The sequence below is a fragment of the Crocodylus siamensis genome, chromosome 1 (genome assembly GCF_052110815.1).
Source record: "Crocodylus siamensis isolate JL-2025a chromosome 1, ASM5211081v1, whole genome shotgun sequence".
NCBI lineage: Eukaryota > Metazoa > Chordata > Crocodylia > Crocodylidae > Crocodylus > Crocodylus siamensis.
Genome location: NC_143395.1, coordinates 112,666,106 through 112,686,470, shown reverse-complemented (window position 1 = coordinate 112,686,470; position 20,365 = coordinate 112,666,106). Strand labels below are relative to the sequence as shown.

Genomic DNA, 20,365 nt, shown 5'->3' with positions numbered 1-20,365 from the left:
GAGTGGTGCCCAACTGGGAGTGGTGGCTGTGTTGCCTACTTTTCTGTAATAATAGTTGGCTGGTTCCAGCTCTGGTTTAAGAGATGGGAAACCTGTGTTCAAGGGCTGAGGTCATTCAAACTCATACTTTCCACTTTCCATCTCCCAGAAGACTGCTGTAGCTACCAGGCATTGGGCTCTTTCCTTCTGAAGCTTGGTTGCAAAAGGCAGAAGTCGCCAGGCCAGAAGGAAGGCAAGCAAGAAGTCTGAGTATGCAGTCTTATTCCAATCTCTGCTTCCAGGAGTGTGTCCTTTTTGGTAATCCCTCGCAGTTGAGGATGATTGTCTTCCATGATTGTCTTATCTGTGTGTGTGAAGATGGCTGATGAGAACTATCCAGAATCAACAGACTCTACTGCAGTTGGTCACCAAAGAGCTTGAGGAACGTGCTGGAAAAGCCATTTTCATGAAAGACACCTGTGGATAACTTCTTTTATCATGGAGAAGCTGCTGCACATCAGCTTCCACACAGCTCTTGACAGAAAAGGACCTTGATCCAATGGCAAGGAGACCAAGACAACTGTGCATCTCATTCTGCTGCAGCCTTCATCTGTCTTTGTAGCTGTTGGGATTCTAACATCTTCTTCTACCTGCTCTGCCACTGAGGATTTGTAGACTATGGCTGGGGGCTGGGGAGGCTTATTATAGTGGTGAACTATACTCACCATGTCACATCACCATCAAAGGATATATGTGGCTTTTCAGGAGGGAAACCATTGCCATCTGCTGTTCTCACCACATCCTGGTGGTGCTGCTGCTGCTTGGTCCACAACTGTTTATTCATCAGAGTTACCCTTGCTTATTTCACAGGTAACCTTCCCTGAAGGTCATATCACTATCTGCCACCTGTGGATGCACCGGGTAGCAGTACAGCTCTGCCCCATTATGCTAGACTGCCACTGGTTAAAGACAGAAATAACCTTAGCTTTACCCAGATTTTTGCCCCCAGAGAGACTGCCCTCATTACTAGGCCACAGTTAGGTACCCTCTTGCTGACTGGCCTTCTAGCAAAGGTGAAGGGTGCCCCTCCTCACCTTGAGATTAATGGCATTCTTCCAAGGAGTGGGATTGCTGGTTTCATCCACCTCCAGTTAGGGATGGCCTAGAATCCCAGAATCCAAAAATTTTACTCTAGAACTATTGCAATACCTTGACCTATGTATTATCTCTAAGTTTCACAGAAGGAAAACCTAAAATACACACTTGCCCAAAGCCACTGATTTAAGCTTGTAACAGAACATAAATTCAGTGCATAAACCCATTTCAACATGGCTGAAACTGGTTTAAGATAAACCTGGTTGAACGTACTATCAAACTTAACTGATTTGGGTCAAACTGGTTTATGAAACTTCTGTCCCAGACTTCTTCCTGGTTCAAGGTAAATCACAGTCCCCCATCGTCCCAGCATGCTTTCCAACCCTGGGCTGGGCTGTGCTGTCTGCTTCAGCAGAGAAGGATTGGGGGGAGGGCTTCTGGCCTGAGCCACTGCAGGCATGTGGCTGCATTTTCTGAATTAAAAGTAAATGTGTGTCCAGTTGTTTCTCAGTTTAATTTCTGGAATTTATTATAACCTGCAAAGACTGAATCGATTCAGCCTCGGCCTTTTTGACTGTCTGTACTTAGCCTTAGAGATTTATTTGTATGAATGTTAGAAATTATTGTTCTGCTTCACATATCTAAGTAATTGGGAGTCCTCAGATCAAACTAGGGCTCAGAATATGCATTGTTGGTATCAGTGTAGCTTGTTAACATTTTATTCCCTGGAAGACAAATTACGAAGGGTTGGTTTACCTTTTTTATCCTCTTTTTGTCCTTCCAATGTTGGTATTTTTTCTGAGATGGAACCATTGTCTTCTGGGCTTTTTACTACATTTTCTTCCTGTACGATTTCTTCACCAATGGCTATAGTGTGTCCATTTGAGGTTTCAAAATTTACTGTTACATCGCCATCTAGAAGGACAACAAAAAGCTGTTATCCAAAAGCTGTTAAAGTCTGCTCAGGACCTAGTTCTCTATTTGTTGTCATTGCTCAATGTTTTTCAGGGTTTATATTTCCACAAAAGAAAGGCACTTTGTTATGTGAATATGTTTAGGTATAAAACAAGCATGACGTTTTACCCTGGAGAGTGATCAGTAAACAAAGCATTTTAGAGGTCCATATGTATTATTTTCAGGGATCTCCAGATCATATGTATACAAATAATAATGACTTCTTACTGATCTATATTTAGCTGTTACTTCCTCTATCTGCAAAGGAACATTCCCTTGCTCATACCCTCCTCCTGTGTATCTTTCAGCTTTTCCTTCAGTCTTTTGGAAAATGTTATTTGCTCATGGTGACTTGACTTCCTCCCCTCTCCATTTCTACCTTTTATTACCAGACCACCTGCTTCTCACTCCACTCCACTCTCTTTATTAAAAGCACAAGCAGTTTTCTTCCCAGTCATTTCCAAGACTCCCTTTTCTGTTACCATCCTTCTCATGTGTCTGCTGCAATTGATACAGCTGACTGCTCCCCTCCTACTCATCTCTCTCCTTAAGATTCTGTGACTCTCCCTAGGTTGCTTCTCTTCCTGCTTTTGCTCTGGCTGCTTCGCTGCCTCTTCTGACAGCTCCATTCCCAGGCCTTGGCCTATATCATCATGCTATATACAGCTTCTCTTACCAACTTTATGAATACCACCCCCCACTCAAACTTCAACGTATCCCATTGTTCAGTCTCAAGCCTCTGGTTGTCCCAGTCTAGTTATCTTGACACGCAAACTCAGTACAAGAATAATTGAGCTCTACTTTTTTGAAGTCCTTGTTCATTCCTGCTGATCATTCACCTTGCTGTAATATTTGAGTCCTCCTTCTCACCTCTCATTCAGGCCACCATAAATCCATTATTTCCTATGCAGCTCCATAGTGAAAAATCCTTGTCCGCACCTTTTTCATCTCTGACCTTCATGACTTCAATGTCACCTTTCCCACTTAGATTTCCTACCTCTTCCTTTTTCAACCCATAGAAGGTGCCGTCACCAAAATGATCTCCCCCACTCACTGCCCTCCATTTTCGCAAGCTGGCTCATCCTACCCCTCAAGGGGAATATCTTTGCCTGGACTAAATCTCTCTGCTCATCTCTTACAACTTTGTCTGACCTTGGCTAACCACTGCTTTTTCATCCATCTCTTTAGTCTCCCATCTTTATTTGGCTTCTTCCCTGTTTTCTCAGACCTTGAAGCTTCTACTCCATCTTCTTTCAAAATACCCTTTAAATTATAAATGTCCACCAGGTGTACAGCAAAAAGCATTCTAGAAAACAGAGGAAGTGGGTGCCCTTTTTTAAAGGGGGAGAAAAAATTATTTGACCTCCTTATCCATTTCTTTTACTGTACTGAGCCAGCATGAATAAAAAGTAGGCAGATAATACAGTATTGTTTGACATAAGGGGGAGTTAAGGAAACTGTCAAAGAATGTCTGCTTTTAGCACATAAGGGGAGGACTTACCTTACATCTAGTTCTAACCAAGCAGGGATATTATTAATCTATTGCATTCACCAAGCCTCACAGCAGATATTTATATTGGCTCTGAAGCTCTTTTAAGGGTGCCACTGACCTGCTCCCACTCCACTAAGGGCAAAACCAGAAATGAGGCAGTTAAACTATTCTGACAGCATCCTCTGTTGCTGCTCTTGAGACTTAGTCTAGGGTATACCCAAAAGCAGCAATAGGGGGGTGACCCACGGAGCTGCTTCAATGTCTCCTTCCTGAGTTTGATGCATGTGGAACAGGAACAGAAGCAGCTGGGTGAGGGGTACGTCATGGCAATGCTCTTGGGACTGCTGTAGAAGCAGTATAATTGTACCCAAATGCTGTTTACAAACATCAACCAACTAAGCTGTATAGCACCACCCAAAAGATGAGAAACCATTCAAAAAAACCAGTTTTATTATTGGTAACACTGGGGTAATGAGCTATTAAATGTCTTGCACAGCATGCCATGGCAAAGATCAACTTAGAACAGAGCAGTCCTGAGCATCACACTGATAGTGATATAAACAATGTAAAGACGAATGTCATTTTGAGCTAAACTTCAGGATAAGCACTTGCAAATATAATCCAGTATTTCTAAAGATTCAAACTATGATGCTGTGGGGAGCATAAATATTAAGCTATCTGTAGGATTAAGCCTACAGTCACTCTATTGATTCACCAGGCCAAACAATTATTTTTAGCAGAAATGTATTTTTACAAACAATTTTAACAAAAACCATCCTGTAAGATATTTATATTGTGTTGGTTCTTAGTCAGTTCCACTTACTTTTGTCCTGACACAATCTTATTAATTTCCATGACAAACTGAATGACTAGTTTAATTTTAGGAAATGGAAAAATATTTTAGCCGTTACGTTCTTATTAGATCTAGATTTTTAATTAAATCAACAATAGTACAAGCAGTATCATTGTGACTAGCAAAAACAGATTTTAAAAAACCTTAGCCAAACCAAGCAAATCAATAAAAAAATCCCCCATAAACCAGTATTTTAAAAACAATGTGCATGCTGGAGAAAGCCTTCTGACAGGATCAGGTTTAGCATGTAGGAGCTAAGCATGCTTTGCACATGCTTATTAAAGCACCTGGCTCTGTTTGCCAAGTACTGAACCTAATTGCCTTTTTCAACAAAGGGTGTTTCCTCTGAGCTCATTATGTCTTTCAAACTCTATCTGAGTGCAGCATGTGTGATGGTGGTGGTGTTTGGGTGATCTTACACCTGGTACCTTTCAGTATTTGAAACACAAGATGCTAGTTTGCTCTCTTTGGTTTACAACTGTGACCTTTAAATGGTGAGTGGCAGGGCCCCAAACTCTTTAGCTTCTCATCTGTAATTGCTCATGTCATCTTTCTGCAATGATAGACTCAAATCCCATGCAAGTCTCTAATACCAAAAAAAAAACAATCCTTAGCATTTTTCATCTGCAGATTTAAATCTGCTTTATTAAGATGGAAAAAACACTATTATCCCGATTTTACAGATTGCATGGAAGGATTTACTAGGTTGTCCCAAAATCATATAGCCAATCAACAGCAACACTGGGTGGGAACAGTGCAAGCTGACTGATTTCAGCTCTGGGACTGTGTCAACTGGCTCCAAGTGCCCCCCCAGCTTTGCCTGAAGTGTTCCTACTGATTGAACCCTTTGTCACTATTCATACAACATGAAACCATGCTATGGGTCCTTCTAACTATGTAAACATAGTTGTGCTTCTACTACTTGTCCCTAGGGAATGCCCCGTAAGCACCTTGTACTCTGGCACCTAGCAAGTTGCCCCGGGTGGGGCAGGGGAAGCTGTGGCCAGCACCAGCACCAGCTGTTTTTTTTGACATCAGGATCTCTCCAGTGTCAAAGAAAGCCATGACACTGCAAATTAGTAGTTGATGAACATGCACACGTGCAGCGCACATGGTTTGTGGTGGCGCAGGTAGGTCTGTGGCACTGCAAACCGCACAAGCATACTCATCTGAATGTGCCTTCTGATGTTAGTAATATCCACGGTTAGGGCAAAAGAGCTAAATTCTAGGTTATTTGCAATCACCTGGCTCAGGCATTTCCTTCAGCACTCCTCTTCTTATCAGCTCTTCTCTGCTTTGTCTGGTTGAAATTTTCCTTTCCAATACTACCAGAAAAAGAGAAAAAAAAAGCAAATACACTTAAGAATCCATCTATTCTCTTCTGACAGTACTTATAAATAATGCAGGAAAAGTTAAAAACAAGATTAACTCCTTCACCCAAGAAACTGTCTGCATATTCCTTGATTTTGCTGGAAAAGATGGCTACATTTCAACTGACTCTTGGAAATTATTCTTTAGCATTCAAGACAGAGTGAACAATATCTTCGGTGAGAACTGTTCAATGTAATTGTTATGGTACAGATTAGGCTGTACTACAGCTTTATGCAAAAGCTTTACAATAAAGAGGAGAAACATCATCATTCAAATCAGCTGATTGTCAGAGCAAAAAAACCCCCACTAAGTCATATTTATAGGTGTTAAAATAAGTCACAGCACTGAATAGATTAAATGTATTTTCCATGGGAAAAAAACCAATAATTATCTTTGTAGTAGTTTAAGCATATAAAGTTAGCAAAATACATCCAACAAACAAGCAACACATACACCCAACAAAATAAAAAAAACATCCAACCAACAAACAAGGAAATAAAAACTCAAATGGAGCTTAGGGTAAGATTGTAGGGTTTGCCTACAGCGTTTTGCTAGCTCAAAGTACAACTCAAGAACTGGCCCGAACCAGCTTTCCTTACATGTTTTATTAGCAGCAACTTAGATTTAAAAATTAATTATTGCAATTCTAGGAATATAATCCTCTTCTCAGCTGTTATACTCTTTGCTTCCTTTTTCCTTTTCATGAGCAGTAGATCTAGACTGGCCAGTATTATTTTCTCCTTGCAAGACCTGATCATTGGCATTCTTTGCCTTGACTTCAGTAGGCACTAGATCATCCCATAATTGGTTTTGCTTTCCAATTTGCATAATGATGACAATATTTTCCCCAGTGCCACTGGGTAATGCTGAATTGCAACTTGTTTTGAATTTAAAAAAAAACCATGAGGAGAGGGGAGAGGAGGGGAGGGGAGAAGCTGTTCCTTGCTGGTTCCTTACACACTGTGGACACACCAGGCAGGGAACGTGCAGTGCTGATCCCTGTACTCAGCTTCCAGGGTTTCTCACTTCAGCGTGAGAAGTTGGCCTGGGCTTTGCCACACTGCTCCATCCTCTTGGCTCCTAGGCACTGGACACAGAGAAGAGAAAGCAGTACCACAAGCCCTCTGACTACTCCTCACCCTGGGACTCCAGCGTGAAGAACAGGCAGAGGCTTCGCCCTGCTGCTTTAGTCCCTCTGGGAATGGGAGGGCTGGAGCACCTGTTGCTCCCCATTCTTTCTCCAGATTGGCATCATCCTCGTTTCAGGAAAGCGCAAGAAGCAGGGAAGAAGGGGCGATTGTATTTGTATTGCTCTCTCTTCCGGAATCAATTCTACTAGTGGAAATTTTCCACTGTTAGAAATGAATGCTGGTCAATGGCAACACATTCAAGCAACTTCAGTAAGGCCAGAGTTTCAACAGTGAGACAGGAAGCATTCATTTTGGGAGTGTCTGTGTGAATTCAGGATACCATGTGTTATTCTGAAGCTGCAAACCATACTCACCTTAGTAAGCCTTGCTCATGCAAGAGATCCCACAAGCTATCACATTTTTTGGTCTAATGCAAAATAAGATTTTTAGTTCTCTACCTTTCCTTAGGAAGTAGTTTTTTTCTTGCAAAAGAAATACTTAGTGCCATTCAGTAGTTGTGACCTCAAGCAGTCTTAGAAACCCCATTCTGTCATTTAAAAGGTAATCTGAGATTCTGGATACCTTCCAATGCTGAGGTTTGATCTTTTCAAGAGGAATCTCAGAGGATACTGATTTAGTTTTGAGTTTTTATCTGACCTAATCAGAACTAAAAGTGGCTCCCAACTCCCCACTCTCACTGTGGAGCCTTGAAGTGCCATTTATTCCATGCCAAGATGTAAACCGATGCCTTCTTTTCCTTTACAGCAACAGGCATAAAAAGCTGGAGATGATGACTCTGAATATTTATTTTTATTTTGAAAACCCTTTATGCAGGAAGTACACAACTGGGCATGCATTTTATTAGATACAGCATGGAAAATATGTTGCTTAAGGGAAAAATTCCAGCCATCATTCCCACATCAGTACAAATATTTCCATATGTAGTCCTCCATCTTTTCAAGTTTTTGCATGATGTGATGTCTATGTAGGTCTATCAGTTCTTCCCCCGCACAATCATGTGACAGTTTTGTAATAGAACTGCACAGTACAGCCCTGCCAAGTTCTAACAAGGCTCTCATTCAAAGGGTTTATCCAAAATCCAGCAAAATGAGTTATAAGACTCTGACGTTCAACACTCTGTCTTGCTATTGACAGGAAAACTCTTCCCCCTGTAAACATTTTTATCAGGGTATTCTATTCATTATGTCCTCTGGAGACCAAACTATAAGATATGATGACAATTGTTTTGCAAGCAGTTTTAGGCTAGCAGCTAGTCTCCTCATACATGTGCACTTTAGTCTGAAACGCCGCTAAATCTCTGTTCCCAGATGCATGAAGAGGAGAATTCCCTCTAGGCTTTCAGGTTTATTTACAATCCCCACTTCCTTTTCCGAGTTGCTGGCTAACTGGAGAGGCAACAAAGGCTGCCACCAGAAAACACCTGCTGGTCCTGGATCTATATCCTTGGTAGGTAAAAGGGATAAGGATTTCTTTCCAGAAACCAACCTGTGATAGTCCAAGTGGGTTTTCAGTTCAAACTCCACCCAGATAGAAAGACTATACAGACTGCAGTCATTGTATAGTAATTACTCTACATATTTAGTGAGTTTAGGGAGCAAACTGTAGTTGCTCGGGAATGTAGGGGGGTAGTTAGGAAGGCCAAGGCAGAGATGGAACTGGGACTAGCTTCCCAGATTAAGCACAATAAGAAGTCCTTTTTTAAATATGTAGGGGGTAAAAAGAAGGTCCCAGGTAATGTGGGGCCCTTGCAGGATGCGATGGGAAACTTGGTCGTCACACCAGATGGCAAAGCTAACATGTTTAACGATTTCTTTGCCTCCGTCTTCCTAAGTAGGGACCAGAACAGCCACTTCCCTGCTGGGCCCCCCTCGGGCCCTGGGGGAGGCATACCTGGATCACGGGTTAGCGAGGATTTAGTTAGGGAGCTTCTGGAGGGGTTGGACGTATTCAAGTCAGCCGGTCCGGATGATCTCCACCCTAGAGTTCTAAAGGAACTGGCCGAGGTCATTGCAGGTCCCCTGGCACGGCTTTACGAGCACTCATGGTGCTCTGGTGAGGTACTGGAGGACTGGAAGAGGGCCAACGTGGTCCCCATCTTCAAAAAAGGCAGGAAGGAGGACCCGGGAAACTATAGGCCAGTTAGTCTTACCTCGATCCTAGGCAAGCTGTTCGAGAAAATTATGCTGGCACACATCCAGGAGGGGCCAGCAGGGGACTGCATGCTTAGGGGCAACCAACATGGGTTCATCAGTGGCAGGTCCTGTCAGACCAACCTGGTGGCCTTTTACGATCAGATCACCAAATCATTAGATGCAGGGGTAGCAGTGGATATAGTCTTCCTGGACTTCTGGAAGGCTTTTGACACTGTCTCTCACCCCGTTCTCATTAAGAAACTGGGGGGCTGTGGCGTAGACACCCACACAGTCAAATGGGTCGCCAACTGGCTAGAGGGCCGCACCCAGAGGGTGGTAGTGGATGGGTCCTTCTCAATCTGGAAGGACGTGGGCAGTGGGGTTCCACAGAGGTCGGTCCTCGGGCCCGCACTGTTCAACAACTTCATCAGTGATTTGGACGAGGGGGTAAAAAGCACCCTGTTCAAATTTGCTGATGACACTAAGATGTGGGGGGACGTGGGCACATTGGAAGGATGCAACAGGCTACCATCAGACCTAGACAGGTTACAAGGGTGGGCGGATGAGAATAGGATGGGTTTCAACACAGACAAGTGCAAGGTGATGCACCTGGGGAGGAAAAACCGGCACCATACCTACAGGTTGGGGAACTCCCCTCTTGTCAGCACGGAGGCGGAAAGGGAGCTGGGGGTCATCATTGACTCCCAGATGAACATGGGCCGGCAGTGTGGAGAGGCAGTAAGGCAGGCCAACTGCACCTTGCCATGCATCCGCAGATGCATCTCGAGCAGGTCCAAGGAGGTGATCCTCCCCCTCTATGCGGCACTGGTCAGGCTGCAGTTGGAGTACTGCGTCCAGTTCTGGGCGTCACACTTCAAGAGGGATGTCGACAGCATGGAGAGGGTCCAGAGGAGGGCCACTCATATGATCAGGGGACAGCAGGGCAGGCCCTACGAGGAGAGGCTACGGGACCTGAACCTGTTCAGCCTCCAAAAGAGAAGGCTGAGGGGGGATCTTGTGGCCTGTTATAAACTAGTCAGGGGGGATCAGCAGGCATTGGGGGAATCACTGTTCCCCCGAGCACCGCCAGGAGTCACCAGGAATAACGGTCACAAGCTGGCAGAGGGTAGGTTTAGGTTAGATATCAGGAGGCGCTACTTCACGTTCAGGGCGGCTAGGATCTGGAACCAACTTCCAAGAGAAGTGGTGCTGGCTCCTACCCTGGGGGTGTTTAAGAGGAAGTTAGATGAACATCTTGCTGGGGTCATTTGACCCCAGTGCTCTTTCCTGCCATGACAGGGGGTTGGACTAGATGATCTGCTCAGGTCCCTTCCGACCCTAGAAACTATGAAACTATGAAACCTATTGCAGTCTAGAAATCTTTCCTTTTTGTCTGAGTCTTGATAACGAAAGAGTTGCCATACCATATAAAGCAGGGGCAGGCAATTATTTTGGGCAGAGGGCCGCTTACTGAGTTTTGGCAAGCCATCGAGGGCCGCATGACAGGGAGCCCAGGGCAGATTAATATTAATTTTCTAAATTTTTTAGGGGCCCTGCGGGCTGGATAGAATGGCCTGGTGGGCCGCCTCTGGCCCCTGAGCCGCATTTTGCCTAGCCCTGATATAAGGGTATACCCAGTGTGTCCAGCCACACAGAAAGGCCGCTCCTGAGTTAATATGTCCTTGTGGGCTCTTCATTTCTTCTGTGAGTCCCTATGACTACTTGGGGATTAATGCTCACACAGTATAATGTTGATTATCCAAAAAATCATCACCATCATTCTAGATAATCGATTTTGCTAGATAATTACTTATTCTAGGAATCTGTGCCACTCCTTGTACAGCCACAGAGTGTTCTGGAGTTGCTCAAAGAGCCATGACAGCAGGGTCCCTTCAGTGTCTCTGGCAGCTCACCACTGAGCAGGCTCTCGGAGAGCCAGTCACTCACTGCACAAGTCTGGTTAGTTGATGTTCCAAATAATTCATTTTCGAATAATCAATATTCTACTGTACCTTGTGCTGAAATATGCCGAGCTGTTCTGATGCTTTCCCAATAAATTGTGGGAAAACCTGTCACGGCTTGTGTGGGCCGAAAGATGTTGGAGGGCACAGGAGGACTATCCGCATAGGAAAGTGGGTGGCTTATGAGCCTGATGAAAAGCTGCATCCAGGCTTTGGTCTCCAACTCAAGACAGGCCACCTGATCTGGGGGTAAAACACAACCAAACTGGGAATGGAGGGTATTATGGTATGTGTGCATGGGAAGATGGATAGAGACATCTGTAAGAGCTTAAGCTAATTCTGAATTGAAGACATAATTTAAGATCCTGCACTCTAAGGATATGAAGCAGTATTTAGGTACAAATGGATAGCTCCATTAAGGCCCCTAGGTATTACAATGACAAACTTTCCAGTGCCTAGCAGAATCCTGTCATGAGCTAGGCACCCAAGCTTTTTACAAAGTTGCATGGAGAGAGAGTTGAGGGAATACTCCACAGAAACTAGGAAGCAGGGTGTGGAGTCATATAAGCTAGCCAGGAGGAAATGACAGGGAGAGGGACAGGGCCTAAGCTCTTAAGCTGCCTATACATGTGCTTGAGGGGTGAGCATTTTAATTGGACAGCCGCTCCAATTAAAACACCTCACTGTCATATGTATTAAGCTCCCGCACGTTTAAAAATGGCCATGGGATGCTTTATCTTAACTTCTTTTGATGACATTTAATGAAAGCGCACCCACAACCATTTTAAAACGTGCGGGAGCTTGTACACATGACGATGAGGCCACATTGGAGTATTCTAATTAAAATGTGGAGCAGACTCATTTAATCAAGTCTGTTCCGACGGGTTCTAATTTGAATATGAACCAGTACATGTATAGGCAGCCCTGGGTGTCTAAAGGTAGATAAGTGCCTAATGATGGAGGGAGGTGTTTATCTCTGCTTGGGATTCACCGCTGTGTATCTTCTCCTCAAATTAAGCACCTATGCCAGGTTATGCCCTTTCTCATGAAAAATCCCATCCAGTTATAATCAACAGAGCTGTGCTTTGGCCACTGGGGACCTCTTTTCAAAATCACATTCTCCATCCTTACATCAAGGACCTCCCATGGGGGAGTTCTGATGGAAGATATTTCAATTTCTCCTGTTGAAGCTTTTTGACACTGCATAAGTAATTAACTATTCATTGAAGCAGGGGTCACTCCCATCACCCCTTAGCCCCGCTGGGTGATAGAGTCATAGTCTTGCCTCTTACTCCTCCCTTTTGCTCTTTACCACTAGGTGAACATCTAGGGGTTTTTTTCTTTATTTTCTTCCCTGATAGACATTTCTTAAATACTTATAGGCCCAAAGTTCAGAGCTTCCCCAAAATTCATGGACTTTATTTCCAGAATCTTCTCTGGGTTAATCTTTGTTAAGAACTTTAAAGCAAAAGGAGAAAATAAAACCATCTTTTAACAAATAATTCATTGGGTTGTGGGGATGCTGGTACACCTGACACTGGAGTAGGCTGGAACACAGTAATTACCACGGTCCAGCAGACTTGATTAATTACAGTGCATTGGAGCAGCCTTGCTGCATGTGTATAGGTGTCCCAGCCGGCCCCTCTGTGGCATGCTGAGCCAGGGTGGAGCAGTCCTAGGCTGGCAGGCTGGGCCCCCCAAGCTCCCTGCTAGCTTGGGCTGCACTGCTGGGTCAACATGCTGCAGTCCTGGGTGCACGTGTAAATGCTGTGCCTGGGAATAGCAATATTTTCTGGTGTAAGATGTGCCAGAGTTTGTTGCATCACACTAATTTCACATGTAGATGCACCCAGCATTAAAAAGTCTCTCTCATTCTATTTTTCCCCCAGTACATATTTAACACAGTGTAGAACAACCCCAACAGGAGAGACTGAGTAACCCACTCTACATCACCCTATTGCATGCGGTTAGGGTTCTGCCTGATTCAGGCCAGAGACTTTAATCGCGGATTCCCACATCCCAGGAGAGTGCCCTAGCCACTACAATAGGAATGCTTTTTCTTGTGCCAAGGCTTGAAAGTTTGAAAATGTTCATAGTCTAAGAAAAAAGATTTTCTGCCCAGTTGTAATACAGAGGTGCTTGCCTTTGTCTGCAACAAACCCATGATAACTCTGAGAACCTAACTTATCTTAGGGAAGTTTTCATTTAGATGCCCAAGCATTATGTGCGTCAACATTTTAAACTTTGTCCTTCACAGAGAAAAGTGAAGAAAGGATCAAAACTTGTACAATTTGTTATGAATGGATATTCACTTTGGTGACAGGAGCAGACAGCATTCGAGAGACTACCAGCACTCACTTCCTTCCCAATCAAGAAACTAATTTTAAGGATCCTTAAGGAATTTAGCAGAGCAAATGGGCATATTGAAAAAAAGGGCTAGCACACCAGCTGAAGGCTCCCATTGGGTAACATAGACCTGTATTGTACATTTCCATTGAGAAGTTTCTCATTTTAGTGGCTCACCTGGGTGAGCCTTATTTTATGGGCTTGGAGAGTTTGGAAAAGTGTCAGGGCCTTGTTTTGGTCAAATCAATATGGTTCCTGATAATGTCACATGTTGTACATACCTGTTTCCAAATAGCGGCACACCTAAAAGGCTTTGCTGTGATGCAAAGACATAAAGTATACATTTAAAGATGTTCACCATTTGCTGCGCTAAGATTTGCCACCCTTCACCAGGCAGAGCTCCCACAGAACCCAATGAGAATTCTGCTTGCAAAAGGGTAGTGAGGCAGGCCTTTATCTAATATTTATTTGCTACTTTATTGATACGGAGGTATTGAAATATATAACAACTCAATCTACTTAACCAATTTTTGCTACTCATGCAACTACTACATGCTTTCTTAAAATTAAGTGCTAGAGATCAGATTTTCCAAAGTTCACGCACACTTTTGTGAATTTAACTTAACACGACACAAAACTCCAGTGCTATGCAGTACTGTCCATCCCACACATTCAAAATCAGAAGGGAGATCCCTGGAAATATTGGAGTGCTTTGAATGTTATTCAAAATAGAAAAATACTATTATTTTATTTTATTCTGGTTGTTGGACTCACTTTCTCAAGCTTTTCTGCAACCTACATGATTTTTCAAGTAAAATACAATATTCTCAGGTAATAACCTGACTCCAAGAGTTGGGGCTTTAACCAAACACTCTGATTTGTGTATGTATTTCTGTATGTACACATGAAAAATATGTGTGTCTAAAAAATTGGGACCTAATTCACCATTACATCATACTGGTTTAATCCAATGGAGGTAAATGGAATTACAGTGTAACAGAATGGAAAATTTGGCCTGGCCATTAATTAAGAAAGAATAAATGTACTTTTAAGGGAAAAAACCCTCTCAGCCAGCATACTACATTTTAAAATAAATACTAGAAGTTCCTGGGCCTAGTGCATTAAACCTTAACTTCATTCTTTGAAATATGCATTGAATTTTCTCTATTAACATGTTGTGCATTATAGGACCATTGGCATATTATACATTGTATAAACTAGAGCTTTAGCAGATTTTTATGTTTTATTAGCTGCTTTTAACATTATTCTTAATAAATATTCAACACAAGCATAGCTTAAAAACCACCTGATAGCCTGAGTTGCATATTGTAAGGTCTTCTAACGGGGGCTCTGCTCTGTTCCTAGTCAAGATCATGAAATAAAAGTTAACAAATAACGACTTTGGAATCAGCCTGGAAAAGTGCTTTGCAACCATCTTAAGGCTGATTTGAGAGCTGAGCAGGGGAGGTGTTCAGGATTTTGCAGAATCAGTTCTATCCAGCTGTTCTATGCTAATAAAGATTGGTTACTGGACAAGTTTATTTGCCAGCCTTGTCAATGGAGTAGGGGAAGAGACTTGTATTCACACTTGTATAGTATTAGACTCTTAAAGCCTTTTGAATCAAACCTATTTCTGTCACTCCCTATCCCCCACAGAAGGGATCTTTGCACTTGTGTTACCTTGTGTGCATGATTAACGTCTGCAAGTCATTCTGCAGCATAAATGTCATACAGAATTAGGTATATGAAAAGAATCACCCACTCAGTTAAAATCTCTAGCCTACAGCTCTTTCTTTCATCTATTCATTCTTTATGCTGCTGGCCTATATTCCTTTATCAACAATATTATTCCCTCCCACCTTTTCAATACAAAATCTTTTAACCTGTGTATGAGTTCCTCAAAATAAATATAGCTCTCCAGTGTAACCTGAAGAAAAAAAAAGTTAAACAAAGGCTGAAATCCTAGCAAGGAAAAAAAAACAAACCACATCTGTAATACCGCTTTCCTCTCTCAGACCTAAAGAACAGTGCTGTGAAACCATGGATGAAATGAAGAAAACAGTTTGCTTGAATTTAAAAGTGTGTTCCAGGACAATGGCTCTGTTTTTCCTCTCTGCTTCACTCTGAGATATCAATAACAATCATACTGCCAAAACAGAAGTCCCAGTGACAGCCTTTGCAGAAAGGTGTTAGCTTAATTTTTAAAAGTCTTCTCCTTTCTGTCCCTAAAAACATACATCTGACAATCACTTTTACATGCCGTTTTCTCTCTGCAGCTGAGATCAGTAAGCAGCATATTTAAAATTACAGTAGTTGTTTACAAGAAGTAGAGGAACATGCAAAAGCATTGTAGAGTTTAACAGAAATTGACATGCTTTCCAGGTTTTTGCATCATGATATATAATACAGAATGACATCCCTACTGCAGAATTCTAAAAGATGGTTAAGCAAAGCTACCGGAAAATGATCATTATTTATTTATATATGTTTTAAGGCAGCCAGCCAGCCAACCTTCCCTAACCTGGTTCAGAGGCACAAGCATTCATAGGCAACGACCAACTTAGATAGCATCTGTTGCCTATGAACGATCATGCCTTTGAGCCAGGTAGTCTCAAAAGCAGTGATTCTCAGCTGAGGTTCTGCACTGGGATGCCACACAAAGTTAGCACTGCTAGGTGTGCAAACAGGATTCACAAGAGAAACCCAGAAATTTCACACAGGAACCCATAGTTTTAAAAGCCTTTTGACCTATGGGCTTTCTGAGTTCTTTTCAACAGAAGAATTTTCTCTATTATTTTTCAGGAATCAAAAAACCAAGGTTTGAAGGGATACCTGGAGCTAAAAAAGGTTGCAAACCACTGTTAAAGTGCCACCTGTACAACCCTCTGCCTGACTTCTGTCTAACATGGCTAACAACCTCTGTGCATATGTTTTAAGGGAAATCTTTGTAAGGCCCTGTTAAATTTTTATAGGTTTCCATTCTTTTAATCCATGTGCAGTTCTATAGAACTTTTTGTTACGACACAAGACAAACCCCTGGGTTCAACCAATTTTGGGGCCTTTCTTTATATATTAACCTTAGTTTTCAGTTGAAGCTAAGTTAAACTTCCAAATGTAAAGCAGTGTTCTTATTGGGCTATTTGCTCAGCCTGACAAAACAATATTCAGACGATTCAGTGCCCTCCAGGTCTGAATTTAGATCACTACCAGAGAAATAAAAGGTTCCATATCTCCTCTGAAATACATAGTTATACTGGGAACATGTCTGGTCAAAGGTTTGGAGAGAAACAAAGTGCCAAGATCTTTCTTTAATCTTCACGTACTAGAAAAAGAATAGAAAAGCTATTTGGGTTTTAAAACTACGCAGTTGGTAGGATTACATTTTTAGCTGTAAGTTTTAACTGTAATTAAGGTGAAACTGGCTCCCTGTATCATTTGTTTGATTAAATAAAAACCAAAAAGGCTTTAAAAAAAGAAATACAACAGGTCAGGAACTGGAAATGGAGGTCAAGTGAAAATCGGTTTATTACAAAAATATACCATATAAGAATTAGCTATGAAGTACCCAAAATGGTTACTGCTTCATCATAATCCTGTAATTTTGATAAATAATGCTGTGATTTAGGTCAGTGTTAAATATGAGATTAGAATTAGAATCCAAATCTAAATCTAAAAATGTAATATAATAGACATTCAAACCTGAATTCTATTAATATATAGTTTCCTCTGTCCTCATCATAACTAAGGGTGGGTCTGCATCAGTAGTTCTCAACCTTTTTAGATGCAAGACACCTCTCCATAATTACTGTGAAATGAGCAGCACCCCATTTAAAAAACAAATGCACCTATTATAGCGCTTACCTGTTTGGAGAGGGGCCAGAAAGGAGGAGCAGTCAACAGGGCAGAGCCTGCACTACAGAGAACAGGGGAAGGAGGAGTAGCTAGAAGGGAAGAGCCCGTGTTTATCTCCTCTGTTCCACTGACACCTTTCAAAGCTGTTGCGGCACCCTTGTTGAGAATCACTGGGCTACCCAGTGCAATTCAGTACCCTGCAGAATACCTGAGCTAGTTCATAATGAAGGGCTACATTAGCATGGTGCACTGCTTGGGCTATTATGGCAGACTTAATTAACCCAAATACAGCGTTGCACAAGTTCAGCTATTTCCCTATGGCACTCCAGTGTCCTGCATAGATATTCCCTCATAATGGTTGCTCAGTCAGCGACCTAGCCAAAGACACTCTGCCCGCAACCATCATGCACTCGGTTGAATGAGGTTCTTTGCACGTTGAAAAATCAGTCTCTGATAGATCTTCCATAACTGAGGCAAGTGATTAAATAGATACTTTTGAAAATGTTGACCTTAATTTCTCTTGGCTAGATCTCTGTCCACCTATAGGCACCCAGATAGACTCAGGCAAGTAAGAACAATCCACCCAATTTGAGTCTTTAAAATTATATATTTATTTTTTGTAACATGCTGTCATCTCAGCCTTACAACTATGTCACAAAAAAGCAGCAAAGAGCCACCCACTTTTTGTATTAACATTTTTTAGGGACTTAAGCAGGGTGAAATAGGATCACACTTAGGTACTGAAGTTTACAAAGATGCCTAAATAGATGGAGTGGATTCTATCCACTGTGCCTAATGTCCCTAATAATGTACATTAGGCATGTTAGATAGTTTGGACAGAGGAAAGCTGCCAATTCCAACATGCCACCTCTACCGGGCAAATAATCTGTAGAAATCCAGGTGGTAAGTATTAGGGCTGTGCGAGGCTTTTGACTGTGCTTCAGATCCAGAGAAGCTTCAGGCACTTTGTTGTCCAAAGCAGTGTGTCTGGATCGAAGTGCTGGCTTTGTTAGGCTTTCCGAAGCGATTTGGAGCTTCTGAAGTGCTTCGCAGCAGCTTTGGAGATCTGGTCATAGGGTAAAATGGGGAATCAATGAAATATCTATAAGTTTGTTGCTTTGTGACTAGTTTGGATGAAACGTGCAGGGATGGTAGCCTCTGCTGAGAGCATGAAGCCTGCCAAGTTTCAAGAAGTTCAGTGCAGGGACTGGATGAGGGGGAACTGCACCCAAAATTCTTGAAAGCAAAACTCATGTCATGTCTGTGTGAAAACTGCAGGGGCGGTGTCCCCTGGTGAGGCCACAAAGCCTGCCAAGTTTCAAGAAGATCAGTGCAGGGGATTGGGAGGAACTGCACCTCAAGCTGCGGACATGCAAAACTCGTGACATGAGTGACACTGTATGTGTTAAGGCGCGACAGAATGAAAGCTGCAGGCCTGCTAGCCCCTGCTGCAGCCATGAAGCCTGCCAACTGTCGAGGAGATAGGTGCAGGGGGGTTCTGGGGCCCTGCACCTGTGGCTGCTGACAGGCAAAACTCTTGACATGAGCGCTTGTGCAACTGTGTCCACCTTGGAGGGAACTACTGCAGGCCTGGCTGCTAAGCTACTGTGTTACCAGTTCCCAATCAATCATTATGATTCACTCAGAGACCAGCTCAATACATAGTTGCTAGCTAATGTAGCCAGTTAGTTAGTAACAATTAATACCTACAAAACCCCACACTAAGGAGAGGAAAGAATCAATACAGACAATCAACTGCCCCAAGACAAGAGACAGACAATCAGTTGCACAAGCACCCATGTCATGAGTTTTGTCTGTCAGCAGCTAGAAGTGACAGACCCCAGAACCCCCTTGCACCCATTTCCTCGACAGTTGGCAGGCTTCATGGCTGCAGCAGGGGCCACCATCCCTGTAGCCTTCATCCTGCTGTGCCTTAACACACGCAGTGTCACCCATGTCATGAGTTTTGCTTGTCTACAGCTTGAGGTGCAGTTTCCCCCAAACCCCTGCACCTATCACCTTGACAGCTGGCAGGCTTCATGGCCTCAGCAGGGGCCATTACCCCTACAGTTTTCAGCCTGCTGCACATTAACACACACAGGGTCATCTATGTCATGAGTTTTGCCTGTCCGCAGCTTGAGATGAAGTTCTCCCCAAACCTCTGCACCAATCTTCTTGAAACTTGGCGGGCTTTGTGACCTCATAAGGGGCCACCACTGCTGCAGTTTTCACCCCCCTGTGGCGTAACACATAGACGTGTCATGAGTTTTGCTTTCAAGAATTTGGGGTGCAGTTCTCCCTAAATCCCTGCACTGATCCTCTTGAAACTTGGCAGGCTTCATGCTTCGAACAGAGCTTACCACCCCTGCATGTTTCATCCAAATCAGACCCAAAACAACAAAGTTATAGATATTTCATTGATTCCCCATTATACCCTATGGCCGGATCTCCAAGGTGACGCCGAAGCTTTGGAGTTGCTTCAGCTGGATCGAAGCGGGAACCCGGTCCAGAGCTCTGGATCGGATTCCTGGCATCTGAAGTGGCCGGATCCAAAGCCGGATCGAATAGCTGCCTACTCACACAGGCCTAGTAAGTATAAAGGTAGCACTAGAAGTAACCTACCTTGGCTTCATACCTGTAGCTCTTTGCTGATCTTGAGTTAGGGGAAGACACAAGAAATTTACAATGCAGATGCTGCAGTCAATGATAACAAGCCTAAAGGAAGCCCTGCCAATGGGGAAGTAAGAGGACCAAGTGGCCTGCAGGAAGGAAACAACTGTTTACAAGGCTGAGTTAGGTTTTGATTCATGTTGTTTTGAATGGGCTTCCGTGCACCCAGTGGTTTGCCCTGTCTTTGAAAAGATGGTATGCTTCAAAATCCAAAGCAACAGGATCATTTACTATCATTGACTCCCCATCACAGATTTCTCTGAGAAAGTAGGTTTTTGCCTATCAGAGTAGTTGCATCTGATGAAGTGGGTTGTTGCCTATGAAAACTCATGCTTCTCTGAATCTGTTGGTCTCTAAGCTGCCACTCTGCCCCATCTGTCAGATTTCTCTGGAGGAAGGCAGAATGTGGAACAGCATTTCTCAATAAACAAGTCTTTTTTATGTCAAAAGAATAATACATGGTATCGATCCTATATAAACAGCAATTTCTTTAAAAGTTCTTACTGACA

General features: G+C 43.0%; 1 protein-coding gene across 5 annotated transcripts in view; it reads right to left on the bottom strand.

Annotated features, from left to right (window-relative positions):
• Positions 1–20,365, bottom strand: part of PHACTR2 (phosphatase and actin regulator 2) — a 243,410-nt gene that overhangs the window by 53,291 nt on the left and 169,754 nt on the right. For all 5 annotated transcript variants that reach the window (XM_090040762.1, XM_090040788.1, XM_090040778.1 and 2 more), the window contains exons 3-4: positions 5,618–5,698; positions 1,831–1,989 (exon numbers count right to left, since the gene is read on the bottom strand). In XM_090040762.1, coding sequence (XP_089896888.1) covers positions 1,831–1,989; positions 5,618–5,698 — 240 coding nt within the window. The remainder of the gene's footprint in view (positions 1–1,830; positions 1,990–5,617; positions 5,699–20,365) is intronic.